The sequence below is a fragment of the Mytilus trossulus genome, chromosome 7 (assembly GCF_036588685.1).
Source record: "Mytilus trossulus isolate FHL-02 chromosome 7, PNRI_Mtr1.1.1.hap1, whole genome shotgun sequence".
Taxonomy (NCBI): domain Eukaryota; kingdom Metazoa; phylum Mollusca; class Bivalvia; order Mytilida; family Mytilidae; genus Mytilus; species Mytilus trossulus.
The window spans coordinates 68,981,872-68,995,642 of record NC_086379.1 but is presented as its reverse complement, the minus strand read 5'-3'; the positions used below and the strand labels follow the sequence as shown (position 1 = coordinate 68,995,642).

The following is a 13,771-nucleotide window of genomic DNA, read 5'->3' as shown; positions in this document are numbered from 1 at the left end:
AAGCATGGTAAGGGCAAGATTGATTGTACCATGTGTAGAATGATAACTATCATCATAACCTTATATCTTTAGAGGTTGCATTTCTGTAAATGTTGACAATGCAATTTCCCATAAGAACTCCTTTTACGGCTAAAACTGTACCACTTTTACAATGAAGTTTTGAAAAAAATCTTATCCTAGAATTGAAAGTTCATATGCACTACAATTTTTTTCAAAGGTCAAAATATAGGGCTGTGCGGCATATTTTCAACGTTTAGATGCCCTGAATTTTTCAGAGTTTAAACTTACACTAATTTTCTTAACTACCCCTACCTCCAAAGAATGTTTACCACAAATTTCAAAGTAAACAATATGCACATGTATATATTTACTGGTAACGTTCCCAAGTTATGTCTTTATGAGATGGAACACAGAGAGCATAACTGGGAACCAGTATGTTTCTATGAATATTTTAAATCTCCTCAAAAAAGGTGTGTTTTGAGAAACAGCTGTATTTACAAAGTGCAACCTATAGCAAGACATTCATTCCTCATAACAAATACAGGATAAATATGCAAATTGTTGTGTAATAATCTTTTTAAGTTTTTAAACACACTACTTATCATTATAAATATGTAACACTCCCAAACGTGTCCTTCCCCCCAAACGTGTCAGACTCCCCTAAACGTGTCTTCTCTCCCTAAACGTGTCCGAAATGTACAATATTCCCCAAACGTGTCCGAATTCATAACCCCCAAACGTGTCCGATAAATGTAATTCGCCAAAACGTGTCCAATATTTAACGCCAGAACGTCTCATGTCTTTTAGCGTATTAAAATACATGTATCTCCTAAATAAAATCGCTGATAATGTTTACGGCAATTTTATGATAGGGAAACAGGTGACAAAGTTTTCAATAATTAGCTTTAGTTGATTAAATGTAGGTTTTTAATGAATATCATAATTCAAATTTAATCTGTAATTGTTAATTAATTTTTGACTGAAATTGCTTATTGTTCAGTTGCAAGTATTTCAAACTCATTTAGAGCGATCCAGCACCTAATTATAGAATTGAATTAATTGGTGACTTTTTTGTACTTATAAACTCCGATGATGCTTTTTTTATATATTTATCCGAATATTGCCTTGCGGGCGATAAGTAGCATTTTTTTTTTTACTTTTTGTTAATAGTTCTCCATCTGAATTTGTGTTTATTTGAAAAATTCATCAAATCATAAACTGGTTATCCGGGTTTTTTTTTTATATATATAAATTTTAGGTTTCCAGCATCACTAAAGACACACGATCAAGAGCCATAACGTCCAGTGCCAAATAGGTCATTCATTGGTTTTATAGATTCTTTTTATTAATATAAATAGTATGTGATCAACACCGGTTATTAGTGGTTACCGTAATTGAAAATTTAATTTGTACTGTATACATTTACTTTCTAGACTGTTGATAGCGTATTGTCAAGTTGCATATTTAGATCGCAATAGTTTTACATTTGCTGTATAAATTAACTTTAGACTGATAACGTATTTCAAGTTGCAAGTATTTCATGCATATTTAGAGAACATACATGTTTTAATGATTTTACTGTTCTTTACTGTTTAAATTGTCTTTAAACTGATGATTGCGTATTGTCTTACATATTTAGAGAACATACATGTTTTAATGATTTTACTGTTCTATACTGTTTAAATTGTCTTTAAACTGATGATTGCGTATTGTCCAGTGGAAAGTATTTCATGCATATTTAAAGAGAACATAGGTTACAAGTTTTTATTTTTTTTACATTTGTACTGTATACATTTACTTGAGACTGTTGATCGTCCAGTTGCCGGTGTTTCACAATATTTAGAGAGAACATACAAATTTTAATGTGCAGAGAAAGGGACACATTCTTCCGTTAACTGTACAATTTAACTAAACATGTCACAAGTTGCTTACAATTTGCATACGACATAGCCGAAATGAAGCCCCCACTTTTACCCAGTTTTTTTCGGCTGGTTTAAAAAAGTACCTTCCCGTTATCTATATTTTTAATGAAATGGTAAAATTAGTATACATTAATGGAATAGCAATAACCAAATAACGATTGATATGGACACATTTTTGGGATTGGACACGTTTGGGGGTTTGTTGAGAAATGGACACGTTTGGGCGTTTATACAAGTCACACGCTTTGGCGATGTTTTTAACTAGACATGTTTTGCAGTTCAGTGACGTCCATGTGGACACGTTTGGGGGAATCGGACACGTTTCGGGGGAAGGACACGTTTCTGAGTGTTACAAATATACAATAGACATAGGGGTAAACACCAGAGTACAGCTCACAACAAAAAGTACAAGTACTGGTAATCCAAAACACATCTAGGTTATAAATAAAAAAAGAAATGGGTTTTACATCAATGAGACAATCATTTTGCTAGCTGAACTCCTTTCCATCTAACATTATCTGTCATCTAATTCCAGTTCATCATATGGTGAAACGTTGCTTTATATATGTATGAATAATGCACAACTTTACTTATACTCAGACATCTTATAATAAAATAAATAACATAATCATACTTATCAATCTGAAAGGAACTGGTGGCGGAAATTTAAATCCTTCAGGTTGTTCTGTTACAATTTCTGAAATGGAAATAATCATGGCAATTCAAAAACAAATTAAAGTTTGTTTTCAGATACCCATCCTTCATTCTGAAGCCTTGACAAGTTGTTGTGACATAAGAGATTTGAAAGCTTGTTGTTTTCTGTAGCATTAATCAGAAAGTCTAAATGGCAATGTTCACTTAAGGTTCCTTATTTGTTTTGTTGCTGACACATGATTTTTGCACTCGTGTGTACAACTTTTTTCCTACTGCATGTTTACATGTATGAAACAATATGTTATCTTCTAATTGGAGCTTTTTCACCAGAAAGTTTGATGACACGAAGCAAATATCATCACATCACATGGTGATTAATATCACAATTTTCCCCCTGAATGACCCCACATTAACAATTCAGTTTTTTTTAAAATTCGAAATTGGAAACCTTTTTTTTTCTAAATGATCAAAATGATGTAACCTAAAATATCATTGTCCCATGGCCCCCCAAAAAAGGCCATCTATCAAAACAGAATGTAGTGTTGTCAAAATTTTAGATTAGGTCAAGAATCAGTAGATTGGCTATGTAACAGATTTTGCTAAAATTTTGCATAAAACTTTGGCTGTAACTGGAAATTGAAAAATAATGCATTTATCTCTTTTCTTGCATGCAAAATGTTAATACTAAGTGATTTCAGTCTTAAGATAGTAATAAAGTATCTTATTTCTACTTACCAGGTAATTGTGGACCTGATGGAATAAGTACTTCCTGGAATAAATTAAAATGGGTCTTTAAACTACAATATATAGATTTTCGAAGTATAATGGATAAAAATTTATCTTGGCACATGAAAATCAAATCTGGTAGAGGTAATTTAAAGTGTGGGGCACTGCCATATTATATTAGGTAATGGCGATCTCTGGTATTTTTAAATAAAGAACAACCTTTTCCAGTGTCCCAGCCAATGCACATTATTTATCTATCCAAGGGCAATAACTCTAAATCATTTTGGTCCTTTAAAACTTTTTCATTAAAAGCTTACAACAAAATAAGGCGTTAGATAACTTACTTTGCAATTTTTCATACAATATTAATTTCCAAGGGGTATAACTTTGTAAATTCACAGCAAATTTTTTTATAAAAGTAATATTTCAAATGTAAAATTGGTTGATCACTGCACAGGTTTTCCTTCTCCTTTTTTTTAAGACATTACTAATTTCTTGCTGTTTACATTTAATGTAAAAAAAAAACACATGACGCTATCTAAATATCAAAACAATACTCACAAAATATCAAAATTTCACCAAGATTTCTAGGAGTAAAATCTGTTTTGATATTTGCAGTATTTGTTTCAAAAACAAAAAACATAATAGAACATCAAAAACTGACTTAAGACAAACAGCATTAAAAAACAACACATGCACCTGTTGCTGTCTACATAGAACTTTTTAGAAGCCATTGCATTTAAGTGTGTTTCAGGTGATAAATGGGATATGAGTAATTTGTATATTCACTAACATAACCAAAATAAGAAGTCTAAAGTAGAGAGACTTTTCTACATTGGCTAGAGGTATAGGGGGAGGGTTGAGATCTCATAAACATGTTTAACCCCGCCCCAATTTTGCGCCTGTCCCAAGTCAGAAGCCTCTGGCCTTTGTTAGTCTTGTATGATTTTTAATTTTAGTTTCTTGTGTATAATTCAGAGTTTAGTATGACGTCAATTATTACTGTACTAGTATACATAATTTTTAAGGGGTCAGCTGGAGGACGCTTAGGGATGGGGGAGTTTCTCGCTACATTGAAGACCCATTGGTGGCTTTCGGCTGTTGTCTGCTCTATGGTCGGGTTGTTGTTGCTTTGACACATTCCCAATTTCCTTTCTCAATTTTAGAAAACATATTATAGTATTTTATTATTTTATGTGGGTACATAATCTAGGATTTTATTGAATGGTGATACTTAACTATTCAATGCTGGTCATTGGATCAGTCAGTCCATTATCATGAAAATCATAGCATTTTATGCAATAAAAGATATGAAAAATCCAACATCAAATTTAGAGAGGAATTAGTAATAGTTAAAAAGAAGGACTTGTTAAACCACTGTCAGAGGTAAAGCAGGTGCTCTTTTTCCTTTTTTTATCATTCTAAATCTAATATTTACCTGTCACAGTGCTTTAACTGTTTAAAACAAACATACAGCAAAATTTTATAATTAAAAACTTGGCTGCTTACCTCCTTCCAAATAAGTTGATGTGTACAGACACATGGACTTTGACTCAAATTACCTAACTTTTAATAAATAGTATAGAATTTTTCATTGCATTAGTACTACTGTCTTAAGCAATTGATAAATTAATATTCAGTGTAATATATTTTAAAGTTTGATGTCTGAACTAAAAACATGAGTTCCATTGTAGCATTCCAGAAATATAATGTAAGGACAAGTTCGTAATTAAGGTTATTGTGAAGGTGTTTTAAAATAAAAAATAGCTTCCAATTCAAAAGGGAAAAAACTGACTGTCTGATTTAAAATTATAATATAAAACAACTATAGGCTCTTTTTTAGAAGCAATTGCCTTTGAATGACATTTTTTTCACCTTTTCTTGTGTTTAGGGCAAAAACTAAAGAGGACAGAGAAAATCCATCAATGGAAAAATCATTGGTAAAACCAGATTAACTAAAAAAGAGATTTTATCATGATTTCAATTCTAGTCCCCAATGTTGCAGAAACTCCTGTTCCATGTTGTGAGCACTCAAACCTTCACACTAACCTATTGGGAGCACTCAAACCTTCACACTAACCTGTTGGGAGCACTCAAACCTTCACACTAACCTGTTGGGAGCACTCAAACCTTCACACTAACCTGTTGGGAGCACTCAAACCTTCACACTAACCTGCTGGGAGCACTCAAACCTTCACACAAACCTGTTGGGAGCACTCAAACCTTCACACTAACCTGTTGGGAGCACTCAAACCTTCACACTAACCTGCTGGGAGCACTCAAACCTTCACACTAACCTGTTGGGAGCACTCAAACCTTCACACTAACCTATTGGGAGCACTCAAACCTTCACATTAACCTGTTGGGAGCACTCAAACCTTCACACTAACCTGTTGGGAGCACTCAAACCTTCACACTAACCTGTTGGGGTGCTATAGCATTATAATTCTATTACTAGTTGAAAAAAAAATAATGAAAAGTTGACATGAAACTAATTCAGTAATTGCTTTAATGTAAAATGATATCCATGGTAAAAAATTTCAATAATAAGCAAATAACTCACAAGAGATTTTCTCTTTTTAAGCTCTGAAATTTCTTTTCTATATGCTTCTACTGACTGCTGCCATTGGTGTTTTTCACTAAACAGCTTAGAAATCTTTAGATCTAACTCTCGATTTTTCTGTTGTTCTCGATTTCTTTCACCTTCCAACTACAAAAATAAAGAATGCAATTCTTTTGTGACAAAAATGCATAAGTTGTTGTGCTTACCATACACTACTTATTATTCAAAGTGTCAGAAAACAGGGAGTAGGTTTTGGATAAATTTTCAAGCATTGGTTACAACTTTGTGCTGTTGAGCTGCTGAACAAATAAAAGTTATTCTCTTCAGCAGTTTTGGAGAAATGTTTGACAAAAATGTTTAAGTTATTGTTGATTCAGCAAATTGAAAATTCTACGTCTCAACAGGAAGCAAGTATTTGACAGATCCTATACATCACCACACTTGACACCCCAACATAATCAAGCTACAGCTTTCATGTGAGGTAAAACTACATTGGTTTCATTACAGTACATGTCAAAAATGCAAGTTATTGTCATCCAGAAACCCAAACATTTTAAAGAATGTCTCAGGAAAGCCACAATACATTTTCTTTACTTTTTTATTTTTAAAATTCATAAAACAATTATTATTTAACAACTCAAAAGCGGAACCTTCAATAACCACATGTGTACAATATATAAAACAAACAACTATTTTCTCATTCTTCAATAACACATACTTACACTTTGTTTATCCGATTCCAGTTCACCTATCCTCTCAAAATAGTTTTCTATTGTTTTATCTTTTTCCTGACGCCATTGTTCAAGCTGTGTTCTTTCTTTTTTCTCTCTTTCAATCTTTTCTCTCAGCTGTAAAATATAATTATTATTTTTTAAACAAACATCATTACAAGTTACCATTCCCAGTAGAACTAAAAAGCCATCAATAGTCCCAATAATCTAGAACTAGCTGTACTGTGTGTAGCAATACACACGTGTTTTTGGTGATCACAAATTATTCTAATGATTAGTATTGGCAGCAGCGTAAACATGTGTTGTTACTATTTTCTCATCTTATACTTTTTTTAAACTGTCAAACCTATGTGATCGTTGAATGTATGATATTTTTTTTCACAAAATGCCTTGTCTTGCCTCAAACTTAAAATAGAATAAAATTGCTTTAAGTACAGACAGTTAATAGAATATTTTCTAAAAGTTTCTGAGTTTGTTTTGACCAAAATACTGAATAAGAATTGATTCAGCATGACATTTTAAACCCTTTGTTACAGCAAGGACATATATTCTAGAGTAATCTTTGGTTATACCATTATAGTTTCTTTAAAAATATATCATTTTATTTTAAAGATTAATGAGCAGATGTAACAGTGATTTGCTTCCGTCAGTGTACTTTATTCGTAGGATGAAATTGCTAGTGTTTTTTACCCACCAACAAAAAATCACTAGTTTTTATATCCAGGTCCAGTGTCAAATATCGACCACTTATCATAAGATTCTAAAAAAGAAAAATGGAACAAAAATATGATCAAACTTATATTTACTTTACTACAATCAGCTTGGGACTTGTCTAATTCAACACGCAAATTGTCCATTTCTTCAACCAGTTCCTCTACTTTGACTTGAGTTTCTACAATTTCTTCTCTTAAAATCTGTTTTTCCATTTCTGATCTTGACAATGTATCTTGTTCCTAAGTAAAAATAAAACTTTCCATTTTAATATGATTACAGTGTTAAATTGGACATGTAATATCAAATGTTTAGGCATAAATATACCAGGAATCCCAGGAACAAAAAGATTTTTTTGGAAACTGATATAGGCTTAAATTTACAATTCAGCCTTACCATATAACTGCAGTGTATATTTAAACAATTACAACAAAACTAGTGGTGTCTTTTTTCCAATTTGATAAAAGTTTATAAAAAGGGAAACAACTCCTTGATAGGGCAGGCTGAATACTTACCTGGAAGCCTGTCGATACAAAGCATTTGGACAGAGCTTGAAGTATTCTGTGGGATCTGGCAAACATATTGCCTTATTATATTCATTCATTACATATTTATGGCAAGAAAACAGATTGAAAAAAGGTATTTTTGCAATGAAAATTCACACAACCTAGGTACATAAAAACTTCTTCAATAATGTTTGTTTAGTTAAAGATACAGTTTGTCCTATCTTGGTTTTGTTTTCTCTGAAAAAAAAATCTTTAATAAGGGAAAAAAAGTTGAAACGGATCATACTTTTTAAGTTATATACGAGAAATGTTATTATTTATGTGGGTAATAGGGATGGAAATCATTGCAATAAATTCTGAATTTTCAGTACCTCAAATTTATGGAGATCAATTTAAGTGTTTGCATTCTGCTATCAAATTATCATACCTATAACCCAAAGAAAAAAATAGGATGTGGTTTCTGATTTCCCTTCTATAACTTAAAAGTATGATCCCTATCAACTTTTTTTTCCTTATTTCAAATTTTTTGGCAAAAAAAAAAACAACACCAAGATAATGCTTATACTACTGCATGGCAAAATGAATATTCATTAAAAGAATACAAACCGTTTTAATCTCCTCCAGTCTGGTCTGTATTTTTTCAAATTTTCGATCTCTAACATCATTTCTGCTAAGTTTTAATTCACCTGTCATAAAGAAAGTTTTTAATTTCTGTACATGAAAAATCTATTTTTGATAATTTTTAAATTTAGATAAAATCACCTAACAATATCCAACACTTAATTTCAATCTAAAGATGATCAAAATCAAAGACAAGATAAATATGAAAGTAAATTGCAGTAAAAAGGTTTGACACTTTTTTTAATCATGAAATCTTGATCCTTAGAAAATAAGCCACCTCTCTGTATCTTAGTGTTACCTAGCAACACAACAATGGCGTACAGGTCAGTAAGTAAGCAGTATCTAAGCAAATACAATGAATTTTCATAGTCAATTAGGCATGCATGGTGCAATACTGCAATTCAGTGATATTCATTTGTTGCAAATACAAATACAAATACAAATACAAATATTTTATTGGCACAAACACAATTACAATAATTGGCAATGGCCCATACAACTGGTATACAAATAGTAATAATGCATAGAATATCAATAGGCATATTTCGAACAATATCATTGAATGATATCAATATCATCAACAGTAAATGATTAAAAAAAAAAAAAATATCAATTACATAGTTGGTCAAACAAAATAACTATTGAAAATAATGACAATATTGATATGTAATATTATGAACAATGATTATTAGCAATTTTATAGAGTTTGTTCTGCTTTACGCAGGTTCAAACTGTCTGAGAGTTGCAGTATATCATATTTGTTTTTCATTTGTTACTTTTTTCATAAATTAGACTTCAACTTTTTTTTGACATTTTGTCAAGTCATAGCTTTTATAGCTTGCTTTGGAATATGGAATATGCTCAGTGTTGTGGCCATACAGCCGCCTTCACAATAAACTTTTGAGTCTACAGGCCTAAGCTGTATTTTTTGAAACTTTTAGTTGGATTCTGTTTTCTTTTAGAGAAGAATTTGACAAGCCTGAAGGCAAGTTTACAAGCCTAGGTCTTAGAACTTGTGGTCAAGTGTGAAGACTGATACAGTGACCTATTGATTCTAACTGTTAAAACTAACATCTACATCATTTTGGTCTGTAGTGGACAGTTGTCTCATTGGCAATCATTATACATCTTTTTATTTTATATAAGTCAATTGATCTTTAATAAATATCTCTGAGCCAAGTTATATCTGTCAGAGCTAACCTTTAGGATAAAACTTACTTTTAAGCTCTGTTATCTGTTTACTCAAATTACTCATCTCTTTTTCTATGTATTCTTTTTCCAGTTGCACATGTCTTATTTTATCTTTATACAAGTCTCTCTCTTTAAAATATTCTATACATTCTTTCTGTATTTTTACTAAAATGAAACATGATAAAAACAAATACATACAAATACATATAGTTTGCTCTTTAAGGTCAAGTTACAGTAAATGGGCTATGTCACAGATTTCAGTAAAATTTGGCAAACAACTCTGGCTCGATGAACTTCAACTGAAAATCGAAAAAAATAGTGCATTTATCTCAATTATCATTTGAAATATTACTGATTGAATTCTTACAAAATGGGTGAAAATTTGTATCGTAAGCACATAAAATCGGCGACAACCCTTCCAAAATTTGTCTTAAAATCGCCAAATCTCTAATTCTACTACATAGATTTTTCTTAAAAAACTATATGTTCTTGATACATAAATTTTCGTTATAATGATGCAAAATAAAGAGAGGGTCACCGACTTCGTTTTTATGGTATACTTCATTTAAAGTTGCGTTCTTTGTGAAAAAATCCAACAAAAAGTCGAAATAATCGTAATGTTATCGCGTTGCAAGCCATATAACGTTGATTTTTGATGTTTTTCACTAAATGTACCAACAAGGAAACAAATTGATTATTAGACAAAAAACGAAGTCGGTGACCCTATGATTATTTTATATCATTAAAACAGAAATGTTTGTGTCATCAATATATAGTTTTTTAAGAAAAATCTATGTAGTGGAATTAGAGATTTGGTGATTTAAAGACAAATTTTAGAAAGTTTTTCTCCGATTTTAATATGTGCTTTCTATACAAATATTCACCCATATTAAAAGAAATCAATCTGCAATTTTTCTAATAATTAAAGAGATAAATGTATTATTTTTTCGATTTTCAGTTGTAGTTTAACGCGCCAAGGTTGTATGCAAATTTTTAGCAAAATCTGTGACATAGCCCATTTACTGTTCCTTGACCTTAAGGAATGACTGTAATATTCTTTCTGTCTATGAAGAAATAACATTAAAAATTTGGTGCACACTGAATAACACGCGTAGTGGGTTAGTTAACAGTGTGCACCACATTTTTTATGTTATTTCGAGTAAACAGAAAAGATATTACAGTCATTTCTTCTAATTTAATTCTAAATTCCATTTAAACTGTAGAAAACCATGGAAAAACGTTGATGACATCATGGTTACATGACTAAATTATGTCTATGGGCTCATAACAAAAAAACGTCAGCCAATCACAAGATGCCTTACATCCAAAATTAATTAATTTCTAAATGTAATGAATCATGGGTGATTAACAAGTAGAACTTTGAGCTATTGCTGACTAATAATCACCAACTTGTATGCCATTAATAGAGGAATAGGTTTAGAGGAGCTCTTCATATAACCTCTTCACATTTTATAGCATATATTTGAAACTGTTACAACACTTTGTTGGATTCCCATACATGTACAGCCGTTTTTAAATTTGCTTAATGCTCCTGATACTTTCTACAACATGCAACTCTTTCATTCAAGCACATGCAATTCCAAAGTCAATATCAGTTTAAATAAAGCAGAGCAACTCTTCTCAATAGATGACAACATAATTAAAACTTCAAATGCCAGAAATGCATGGAAGTTGGACACAAAACAAAGGATTGCAAAGACGATTTGAAAAGCAGAAACTATGGCCAAATAGGCTGCACACAAAATGAATACATGAATACATGAAAACCAAAATGAGTAATGCAACGGTTAGGCTCACTCTTAAACAGATGGTCGTAATGATCTTACAAGTGAATATCCTTAATGTTCATCTCAACCGAAGCTCTACTGTGTCAAAATTAGACTTGAAAGCCGCAAATATCGATGATGAACCCTGAACTATTTGGTAATTTACCCAAGCAGCATGATTTAGTAAAATTTTAAGGCAAAAGTGCAATAAAGTTTATAAATAATGTGAATATTTTTTTTGTTAATAAACTTATTTATAATGAACAAATAAGGTTGAATTTGTTGCCTCTAAACAAGTTTTTTTCAGATTCGATAAACCTTTTATTAGTTCTGTAAAAATGGTTGTAAGTGGTTTTACATTTGTTTCTTGATACTTTTAATTGTTTCCTGAACTTAATAGAGTGCTTCCTGTAGTTTGAATGGTTTAAAAACAATCATTATCCAAACTTTTCTGTTTTAAATCTGGTAAAACTGGTATTATCAATAACTATTCAAAAACTGAAACTAATGGTAATTAGATCATAACAAATTGCCCTTCAAGGTTTGACTGAAAATATACAGAAGTATGTGTTGATTATTAACATTAATGAGAGATCAAATGGTCCAAGGACACAGTTATCGTCCTTTGGTTTTCGTTGTCTACGAATATAGTCCCTAGTGTAAACAGTGTATAACTAACATGTTTTATTTAATACACTTTACCAATTTATTTCTTAATATTAAATGCATGAAATATTAAGTAGGGGGATGTAATTACATGTCAAAAAAAATTTGGTGCTGAAACTTTATGTTAAGTAGTGAATTGGTCCAGTTCTGAAGGTCAAATTTTATCACGTCTGAAGCTGTCAAACTGAATTTTACACCCCCTTAAAACAGAATTGTCAATATTTTGAGTTAGAGCTGGGCGAAGTTTCCATAATTTTGATATTATTTGTCTCACTGGTAGTACCCTACACTGTAAAAATATTTTTGAGAAAGAGCAGGTGCGATTTTTTTAATTTGAATTTATTGTCTAAAAGAAATGCACTACGAAATAACTGTGTTCTCGGGCCAAATAAGATTTTATCTACCTGTAATAATAATTTCAAAACAGTAGAAATACAGACTTACAGTTATCGTCTTTTAATCTATCTCTCTCTCTTAAAAGAGAACCATTTTGTTCCTTCAGTTCATCATTCTCTCCAGATGTTATCCTCATCTTATCTCGTAGTTCATTGCTTTCATTCTAAAGAAATAAAGAAAATTTATCAATATCAGCTTTCTAGAAATTAAAAACAGTGCATCACTTTAATACACATGGTGTGTTTATACATCCACTAACCCTGCATTAGATACCCAATCAATCACTATGAATTAAATAGTCAATTTTGTAGTTTTTGATGTATAAAATTGAGAATGGAAATGGGGAATGCGTAAAAGAGACAACAACCCGACCAAAGAAAAAAACAACAGCAGAAGGTCAAAAACAGGTCTTCAATGTAGCGAGAAATTCCCGCACCCGGAGGCGTCCTTCAGCTTATACATTTTTTGTTTTACAGCTTACATGTACATTTTCCATTCAAAACTATTCCAATTGAAGGATTTTAGCTTTATGTTAAGCATTTTATAATTAAATACTTCATTTTGTAATTTGATGGGAGTTTAAAAGTGTTGACTGAAGAGCATTTTTAAAAAAGTGCTAAATACTAAATTGTACCTCTGAAGCCTGGATATTTTCTTGATTTAATGTGACAACAGCCTTGAGGTCTTCTAAGTTTTCCCTGAGATTAACATTCTCGTTATTAAACTGGTTCTTGATCATATCTACGAATTCTCCTGTTTTGTCTATCCATTTGGATCTTATGGATTCTCGATGTTGTTTAAAAGCTGCAATTAACAAACATTTATAAGGTATTATTTTGAGCATTGTAAATTCAGATTTTTGTTAGTGTGAATAATGCCACTGCCTATTCGAGTATCACAGTAATAAGAACTCCCTTATGATATCTGATACATAAGTATGAAGAGGCGGATACAGCATTTTTTTATAAAGGGGCAGGAGAGGAGGTAATTGTACCCATGATCTTCAATCAAATTTGTGGGTTCCAACCCCCAGAACCCCACTGGATAAACCACTGAATATTTAACAGATTTAACAGAAATAACAATAAAAAAATCTTGCATTTGTTTTTATTCATTGAAAACTGAAATAATAAATAAATCTGGAATTACAGTATTTATGCTTATCAGTATTACCCTCAAATTGGCCTCAATGTGATTTTGAAATTAAAATTTCATTTGGAACCTCTATTTCTACATTATTATTATGTGTGACATCTTCAGCAAATATATCTTATAGAGAGTGAACATGTTTCTGTAA

The 13,771-nt window shown here is 31.3% G+C and overlaps 1 protein-coding gene across 3 annotated transcripts in view; it reads right to left on the bottom strand.

Annotated features, from left to right (window-relative positions):
- The window catches only part of LOC134725679 (caspase recruitment domain-containing protein 14-like), a 55,325-nt gene that overhangs the window by 19,265 nt on the left and 22,289 nt on the right, over nucleotides 1–13,771 (bottom strand). For all 3 annotated transcript variants that reach the window (XM_063589694.1, XM_063589695.1, XM_063589693.1), the window contains exons 4-12: nucleotides 13,109–13,278; nucleotides 12,523–12,637; nucleotides 9,653–9,790; nucleotides 8,420–8,499; nucleotides 7,403–7,549; nucleotides 6,588–6,713; nucleotides 5,866–6,012; nucleotides 3,312–3,345; nucleotides 2,557–2,619 (exon numbers count right to left, since the gene is read on the bottom strand). In XM_063589694.1, coding sequence (XP_063445764.1) covers nucleotides 2,557–2,619; nucleotides 3,312–3,345; nucleotides 5,866–6,012; nucleotides 6,588–6,713; nucleotides 7,403–7,549; nucleotides 8,420–8,499; nucleotides 9,653–9,790; nucleotides 12,523–12,637; nucleotides 13,109–13,278 — 1,020 coding nt within the window. The remainder of the gene's footprint in view (nucleotides 1–2,556; nucleotides 2,620–3,311; nucleotides 3,346–5,865; nucleotides 6,013–6,587; nucleotides 6,714–7,402; nucleotides 7,550–8,419; nucleotides 8,500–9,652; nucleotides 9,791–12,522; nucleotides 12,638–13,108; nucleotides 13,279–13,771) is intronic.